This window comes from Oratosquilla oratoria, chromosome 7 (genome assembly GCF_046742065.1).
Source record: "Oratosquilla oratoria isolate Oo_2021 chromosome 7, ASM4674206v1, whole genome shotgun sequence".
NCBI lineage: Eukaryota > Metazoa > Arthropoda > Malacostraca > Stomatopoda > Squillidae > Oratosquilla > Oratosquilla oratoria.
In genome coordinates this window covers 23623660-23633659 of record NC_134783.1, presented here as the reverse complement: position 1 = coordinate 23633659, position 10000 = coordinate 23623660, and the positions used below count along the sequence as shown (strand labels likewise).

The 10000-nt window shown below is 37.0% G+C and overlaps 1 protein-coding gene across 1 annotated transcript in view; it reads right to left on the bottom strand.

Moving 5' to 3' along the window:
• LOC143026772 (uncharacterized) overlaps positions 1 to 10000 on the bottom strand; it is a 22370-nt gene that overhangs the window by 825 nt on the left and 11545 nt on the right. Inside the window, exon 2 of the mRNA XM_076187543.1 lies at positions 1 to 39. This exon is cut by the window's left edge and continues 33 nt beyond it. Coding sequence (XP_076043658.1) covers positions 1 to 39 — 39 coding nt within the window. The remainder of the gene's footprint in view (positions 40 to 10000) is intronic.

Here is a 10000-nt window from a genome sequence, read left to right as displayed (position 1 = left end):
TGAAAAGCCAAACTGATGCTGATGCAGGTGAGGTGCCACCTTTTATATGCGATGCATCAGGGTGTGAGCGTGAGATTGCATGTGTGCGTATGCCTAGAAGGTTGTCTACATGACCCCGTCCTTTACATCATGATTAAAAATAGCTTTATTCCAAAAAGATGCACATGGACACACGTACACACACACACACACACACACACACACACACACACACACACACACACACACACACACACACACACACACACACACACACACACACACACACACACACACACACACACACACACACACACACACACACACACATTCACACGCACACACACAAACACACAATACACACACACACACACACACACACACACACACACACACACACACACACACACACACACACACACACACACACACACACACATACACACACACACACACACACTTCAACGAATGGACGGCTTAGAAGACGTTCTGAAGAAAATTGAAGTCTGTGGATCCCAACGCAAAGAGAAGTGCCTAGTGTTTTTGCAGGGTGGGGGGGAAATTGCTCGTGGAGTAGTGGGAACGTAGGGAAAGAGGAAACGGGGAGGGATTACTGAGGGAAATGGAAGGAAATGAGGAGGGAGTAGACTTGGCCCAGCCAGACAAGCGGAAGGTAAACAAAAGACTTAGCGAGGATCAAATGTCTAATAAAAATGTAAAGATTAGAAGTATAGAGAGGAGCAATACAGAAGAAAGTGACGAGAATATGTTCCAGGGATTTAAAGAGGGTGGGGGGGACACAACCCCCCCCCCCCCGACTGATAAGACTAGAGGAGAGAGTTGATAAGGTGATCGAGGACTTGGAACGTAAGTTAGGTAATGTAGACTCCATTTTCCAGAGAATTGAAAGGTTGGAACAACTAGAGAAGGCTAACAGAAACTTAACTGAAGAAATAGAGGACCTAAAAAGACAGTTAGGAAATGTAAAGGAGGAGAATGAGAAATTGAAGAAGAATAGTAATGAAAATAGAGAGAAAATAGCTACAGAAGTTAAAAATTGGAGAATAACTCAAGAAGGGAATAAGGTTTCATTCACTGACATAGTCAAACAGCAATTGAAAGAACATAATGAAGACTCAGTTATTAAAGTGATGAGACAGAAGGAGAATATAGTAAGAGAATTAGCTGACAAAAAGAAATGTATAATTATATTAGGAATGGAAGAGAAACATAACCCAGATAGAACCGCAAGAATCAAGGAGGAAAATGAAAGAGTAAGCAGTTTATTAAAATTAGTCCAGGAAGATGAACCAGAAATTATAAAGGAAATTGAGGAAAAATTCAGACTAGGAAAATATAGTACAGATAAGACCAGACCAATTAAGATTAAATTCAGGTCACAAACAACGGCAGAGAAAATTCTATCCAAGAGCGTGTGAATAGATACAAATGATCAATATAAAAAGGTATGGATAAAAAGAGAAATGAATAAGGAGGAAAGAGAGGCAGAAAAGAAGAAAAGAATTGAAGCTAAGGCAAAAAACGAGGAAAGAACGGAGTCAGAGAAAGAGAGATTCTATTGGAGAGTAGTGAACATGAAAATAAAGCAGTTCGACATACTAAAGAAAAACATAAGGGAAACAGAGAACACAATGGAAGTGGCAGAAAACTAAGAGTGTCTTACACAAATATAGATGGATTGATAACAGGATTGAATGAACTGAATGATTATTTGAAAGAAAAAGAACCGGACATAATGGGAATTGTAGAAACAAAATTAAAAGGCCCACTACCACCCAACAGTGTAGGACATGATACATACAATTATTGGATTAGAAACAGAGAGAAAAAACAAGGGGGTGGAGTTATGTTCCTGACTAAGAAGGATATAAACGTGAAAGGTGTCATATATGGAAAGAATACAGTAGAGATGATTATGATAGAAGTGGAAGACCGAGATAAGAAGAGCAGAAAATTTGTGATCAATTATGTGCCTCCGAAAACAGCCTCATGGGAAGAGAAAGAACAGTAAAGTATGTTAGAGGACACAAAGATAGCATTAACTAAAATAATGGAAGACGGAGGAAGAATAGTTATGATGGGCGACTTTAATTGCAAAGAAATCTGCTGGGAAGAAATGACAGTAAAGAGTGGTGATGACTCATGGGGAAATGCTCTACTTGAGATGATTACTGACCATTCAATGACACAATGGATACAAGAGAACACTAGGTATAGAAATGAAGAAGAACCATCGAGGCTAGACTTAATAATTACATCTGAACCTAGAATAGTGGACAAGATTGAATATAAAACACCAATAGGTAAAAGTGACCACATATTGATTGAACTGGAACTTAATGAAGAAAAATATATCAAAAGAAATGAACAATATAGAAAAGGAAGAATGATGTATGAAAAAACAAACTTTGATAAAATAAGAGAATTCTTCCAACAAGAAAACTGGGAAGAAATATACAAAGAAGAAACATCAGTGGAAGAGAAATGGAATATCTTGACAAAAATTTACAAAAAAGGAGTGGAAAAGTATGTCCCAAGACAAAAACAAGAAAAAGAATATGTAAAATGCTGGTACAACAAAAGTTGTAGGGAGTTAAAAGACAAAAGAGACAAAGCCTGGACCAGATGGAAAAAAGACAGACCTGAAAAATGGAAAATATATACTGGTTATAGAAATGAATATGTACAAAAGTGCAGAGAGGAAAAAAGAAAATATGAAAAAGATGTTATAGAAAAGTGTAAAGATCAACCAAAACTATTCTACAGATTTGTAAACAATAAACTGAAAAACAAACAAGACTTGGAGAAATTAAGACAAGGAGGAGTTGAATACACTGAGGAAATGGAAATGGCAGAAATTATGAACAAACATTTTAAATCAGTGTTTACAAGGGAAAATATACAACCTGAAGAGATTGAGTGGAAGGAAAAAGTCCCCCCTATGGAAGAAATAGAAGTAACAAAGAATGAAATATTGACACACTTGGGTAATTTTGATGTCAGAAAATCGCATGGGCCAGATGAAATAGCAAACTGGATTCTGAAAGAATGCAGGAATGAACTGGCAGACAAAATACATAGCATAATAAGCAGTTCCTTAAAAGAAGGAAAAGTTCCAGAAGATTGGAAAAAAGCAAATATAGTACCTATATATAAAGGAGGAAATAAAGAAGAACCTACCAACTATAGACCAGTCTCTCTAACAAGTACAATAGCAAAAATATGTGAAAGAATTATCAAAAGTAGATGGGTAAAATACTTGGAAAAAAACAACGTACTAAATCCAAGGCAATTTGGATTCAGACAAGGGCGATCATGCGTCACCAATTTAATATGTTTCTATTCAAGGCTAATAGATATAATACAAGAAAGAGATGGATGGGCTGATTGTGCATTTCTAGACCTAAAAAAAGCTTTTGACAAAGTACCACATAAGAAGCTGCTTAAGAAATTAGAATATGAAGGAGGAATACAAGGTAAATTGCTAAATTGGATGGAAGACTTTTTGCAAGACAGAAAAATGAGAGTAGTGATAAGAGATCAGCACTCAAAATGGAATGAAGTAATAAGCGGTGTCCCGCAGGGAACAGTTCTGGCCCCAATAATGTTTGCTATATATATTAATGATATGGATGAAGGAATTGAAAGCTATATGAGCTTCTTTGCAGATGATGCAAAACTACTGAAAAGAATGAAAACTGAAGAAGATTGTGAATCACTACAGAGAGATCTAAATAAAGTACAGGAATGGAGTAGGAAGTGGGAGATGGAGTTCAATACAAAAAAGTGTAGTATAATGGAATTTGGAAAAAGCAAAAACAGAATAACAGGATCATATAATTTGGGAGAAGAAGGAATAAAAAGAGTAGAAAATGAGAAGGACCTGGGAGTCATTGTTATGAATAATATGTCACCTGAGAAACATATAAATAAGATTTTTGGAGAAACCTATAATTTAATAAGAACAATCAAAGTGGCATTTACATACCTGGATGAAGAAATGGTGAGGAAAATCCTAATCACCCTGATAAGACCAAGATTGGAATATGCAGCAACGATATGGTCACCAAGTACAAAAAAATGTATAAAAAAAAACTTGAAAGAATACAAAGAGCAATTACAAAATTGGCACCAACACTCTCAAAACTATCATATGAAGAGAGACTACAAAAACTTAAACTACAGACACTAGAGCAAAGAAGAGAGAGAGGAGATTTGATAACTATTTACAGAATCATGAAAGGCATAGAAATTACTGATAGAGAGAATCTGATAAAATGGGATGACAGAAATACAAGAGGACACGGAAAGAAAATAAAAAAAGACAGCTATAGAAGAGATTTGAAAAAGAACAGCTTTCCTCACAGAGCAATAGACAGTTGGAACAAGTTAGATGAGAAAGTGGTGTGTGCAAAAACAATACACGAATTTAAAAATAGTTTAGATAAAATGAGATATGAAGACGGGACCCCACGAGCATAGCTCCCCTTCCCGTAAAATACAACTAGGTAAATACACACACACACACACACACACACACACACACACACACACACACACACACACACACACACACACACACACACACACACACAACGTGCGCACACACACACACACACACACAAGCACGCACACACACACACACACACACACACACACACACACACACACACACACACACACACACACACACACACACACACACACACATTCACACGCCACACACACAAACACACAATACACACACACACACACACACACACACACACACACACACACACACACGCACACACACACACACGCACGCGCACACACACACACACACACACACACACACACACACACACACACACACACGCACACACACACACACACACACACACACACACACACACACACACACACACACACACACACACACACACACACACACACACACACACACACACACAACGTGCGCACAAATACACACACGGCTCGGTGGCGCAGTTGGTAGTCTCAGACTGTCACTACGGCGGTCCGGGTTCGAATCCTGCCCAGGGTTGAAAATAATTTCAGTATCACTGTGCTTCGAGTCGTTACTCCAACTCTCTTGGGCGGGGAGTTTGGGGTGTGTGTGCGTGTAAGGTCAAAGCATTACCCATTGATCGGTCATAAGAGTTCTGAGCTCTCTTTCGGGAGGGAAATAGCTGTCGATCACGAGTCCAACACGTGTTCCAAAGACTAAGGTGAATCACACATACATAAAGTGCGCACAAATGCACACACACACACACACGCACACACTTTCAACGAACGGACGGCTTGAAGAACGTTCTGAAGAAAAGTGCAGATTGTGGATCCCAACGCAAAGAGAAGTGCCTTTTTGTATTTGCAGGGTGGGGGAAATTGCTCGTGGGGTAGTGGGAAAGTAAGGAAAGAGGAGAGGGGGAGGGATTGCTGGGGAAATGGAAGGTAATGAGGAGGTGGAGGAATTGGCCCTGACGGGCCGCCGAAAGGTGGACAAACGACCGCAAGACGAGCTGGATGATGACGACATGTCTAATAGGAATGTGAAGATTAGAGGTATAGATAGGAGCAATATAGTAGAAAGTGATGAGAATATTTTCAAGGGATTTAACGCGGGTGGGGGGGACACAACCCCCCCCCCCCCGACTGACAAGACTAGAAGAGAAGGTCGATAAGATGAACGAGGACTTGGAGCGTAGGTTCGGTCATGTTGACAGTATAATACGAAGAATTGAAAAATTGGAAGAACTAGAGAGGCGAACAAAAACTTAACTAAGGAAATTGAAGAATTAAAACAACAGTTAAAAGAAGTAAAAGATGAGAATAAAGTCTTAAAGGAGAATAATATGGAGAACAAGGAGGGTTGGAAAAAAATTCATGAAAATAGCAAGGTTGCATTCACTGACATAATCAGACAGCAAATGAATGAACAAACTGAAAACTCAGTTATTAAAGTGATGAGACAGAGGAGAATATAGTAAGAGACTTAGCAGACAAAAAGAAATGTATAATTATATTAGGAATGGAAGAGAAACATAACCCAGATAGAACCACAAGAATCAAAGAGGAAAATGAAAAAGTAAGCCAATTACTAGAATCAGTTCAGGAAGATGAACCAGAAATTATGAAACAAATCGAAGAGAAATTTAGACTTGGAAAGTATAGCACAGACAAGACCAGACCAATTAAGATTAAATTCAAGTCACAAACAACGGCAGAGAATATCTTATCCAAAACAGGGAAACTAGCAACAAGTGAACAATACAAAAAGATATAGATAAAAAGAGAAATGAATAAAGAGGAAAGAGAGGAAGAAAAGCAGAAAAGACTGGAAGCTAAGGCAAAAAACGAGAACAGAACGGAGTCAGAGAAAGAGAGATTCTATTGGAGAGTAGTGAACATGAAACTAAGGAAGTTCGACATACAAAAGAAAAACATAAGGGAAACAGAGAACACAATGGAAGTGGCAGAAAACTAAGAGTGTCTTACACAAGGCTCGGTTCCAAATAGCGACTGTCATAACAGCGACTGTCATAACAGCGACTTCACAATCGCGATTCTTTCAAAACAGCGACCATCACAACAGCGACCACATAATAGCGATTGTATTATAAGAGCGACTGTCATAACAGCGACATTATCGCATCAACTGGGTACGACGTTTCGGCCAGTCCTCCAAATGTTGCTATTATTATTTACTTATTATTGAAAGAAAATGTATTATTAAAAAAATAAGAATATATATATAATTTCAAGTGACAATATTTTTTGCACATACTGTGTGAAAACGAAATTATCTAAACAAATTATCTAAATTGAAATTATACAGTGCACCAAATTATCTAAATTAAAATTATACAGCTTTCATGTGTAAACTAAGGTAAATGGTGTTATTGTTGCACAAAAAGTTGCCTAACATTGATAACATATCATAACAAGGAGTCTAGGGTTGGGTTGTTCAAAAACTAATTCTGGCGTTAGTTTATCTTGATGTTAAAAGTCATGGTAACGCTCTGTGTTACCATGATGTTTAATGTCAAGATAGATTTAACGCCAAGATAGTGCAAAAAATGATTTTGAACAACCCAGTCCAGAAGTTCAACATCATTATGAGCATGTAGGAGGGGAGCGTATCGAATGTAGGATGTTTCAGCCACAGACGTTTCGGCCACTGACGTTTCGGCCAAGACTCTGCAGGGTACGACGTTTCGGCCAATCCTAAATGTTGCTATTATTATTTACCTATCATTGAAAGAAAAATAATAAAAGAATTAAAAAACCGACGTAGGACGTTTCGGCCAGTCCTCCAAATGCTGCTATTATTATTTACTTAGTATTGAAAGGAAATATATTATTAGAATTAAGGAAATATATATCATTTCAAGTGACAATATTTTTTTGCACATACTGTGTGAAAACGAAATTGAATTCCTGAAACAAATTATCTAAATTGAAATTATACAGTGCACCAAGTTATCTAAATTAAAATTATACAGCTTTCATTTGTGGACTAAGGTAAATGGTGTTATTGTTGCACAAAAAGTTGCCTAACATTGATAACATATCATAACAAGGAATCTAGGGTTGGGGTGCTCAAAAACTAATTCTGGCGTTAGTTTATCTTGATGTTAAAAGTCATGGTAACGCTCTGTGATACCATGATGTTTAATGTCAAGATAGATTTAACGCCAAGATAGTGCAAAAAATGATTTTGAACAACCCAGTCCAAAAGTTCAACATCATTATGAGCATGCAGGAGGGGAGCGCATCGAATGTAGGATGTTTCGGCCACAGACGTTTCGGCCACAGACGTTTCGGCCACTGGTGTTTCGGCCAAAACTCTGCAGGGTACGACGTTTCGGCCAATCCTAAATGTTGCTATTATTATTTAGTTATTATTGAAAGACAAATATTATTAAGAGAATTAAAAAAAACCGACGACCGAGCAACCGACCAGTAAATTCACTTTAGTGAAACATGTAAACACAAACAAATAAATATGAGCGATAGAAACATAAGTCTGCGACCTTTTGAGCATATTTCATTCTGAACCTATCTCACAAAGTAAACACAACTGAACACGCAAATACAAACACGAAAACACAAGCAATTGAAACATAAGTCTGCGACCATTCTGACCGGTTGATAGTAAAGTCGCTATTATTACAGTCGCTGTTATAACGCGGTCGCCGTTAAGACAGTCGCCGTTTTGAAAGTCGCTCACCTGATTACGTCGCCCTTATGAAGTCGCTATTATGACAGTCGCTGTTTTGACAGTCGCTATCCTGCCCGGATGCCCTTACACAAATATAGATGGATTAATAACAGGATTGAATGAGCTGAATGATTATTTGAAAGAAAAAGAACCGGACATAATGGGAATTGTAGAAACAAAATTAAAAGGGCCACTACCACCCAACAGTGTAGGACATGATGCATACAATTATTGGATTAGAAACAGAGAGAAAAAACAAGGGGGTGGAGTTATGTTCCTGACTAAGAAGGATATAAACGTGAAAGGTGTCATATATGGAAAGAATACAGTAGAGATGATTATGATAGAAGTGGAAGACAGAGATAAGAAGAGCAGAAAATTTGTGATCAATTATGTGCCTCCAAAAACAGCCTCATGGGAGGAGAGTGAACATAAAAGTATGTTAGAGGACACAAAGATAACATTAAATAAAATAATGGAAGATGGAGGAAGAATAGTTATGATGGGCGACTTTAATTGCAAAGAAATCTGCTGGGAAGAAATGACAGTAAAGGGTGGAGATGACTCATGGGGAAACGCTCTACTTGAGATGATTATTGACCACACAATGACACAATGGATACAGGAGAACACTAGGTATAGAAATGAAGAAGAACCATCGAGACTAGACTTATTAATTACATCTGAACCTAGAATAGTGGACAAGATTGAATATAAAACACCAATAGGTAAAAGTGACCACATATTGATTGAACTGGAACTTAATGAAGAAAAATATATCAAAAGAAATGAACAATATAGAAAAGGAAGAATGATGTATGAAAAAACAAACTTTGATAAAATAAGAGAATTCTTTCAACAAGAAAACTGGGAAAAAATATACAAAGAAGAAACATCAGTGGAAAAGAAATGGAATATTTTGACAAAAATTTACAAAAAAGGAGTGGAAAAGTATGTCCCAAGACAAAAACAAGAAAAAGAATATGTAAAATGCTGGTACACCCAAAGTTGTATGGATTTAAAATACAAAATAGACAAATACTTGACAAGATGGAAAAAAAGAAAGAATACCTGAAAAATTGAAAATATATACCTGTTATAGAAATGAATATGTACAAACATGAAGAGAGGAAAAGAGAAAATATGAAAAAGACGTCATAGAAAAATGTAAAGATCAACCAAAACTATTCTACAGATTTGTAAACAATAAACTGAAAAACAAACAGGACTTGGAGAAATTAAGACAAGGGGGAGTTGAATACACTGAGGAAATGGAAATGGCGGAAATTATGAACAAACATTTTAAATCAGTGTTTACAAGGGAGAACATACAACCTGAAGAGATTGAATGGAAAGAGAAAGTCCCCCCCTATAGAAAAAATAGAAGTATCAAAGAATGAAATATTGATACAATTGAGTAATCTTGATGTCAGAAAATCACATGGACCAGATGAAATAGCAAACTGGATTCTGAAAGAATGCAGGAATGAACTGGCAGACAAAATACATAGCATACTAAATAGTTCCTTGAAAGAAGGAAAAGTTCCAGAAGATTGGAAAAAAGCAAATATAGTACCTATATATAAAGGAGGAAATAAAGAAGAACCTACCAACTATAGACCAGTCTCTCTAACAAGTACAATAGCAAAAATTTGTGAAAGAATTATCAAAAATAGATGGGTAAAATACTTGGAAAAAAACAACGTACTAAATCCAAGGCAATTTGGATTCAGACAAGGACGATCATGCGTCACCAATTTAATATGTTTCTATTCA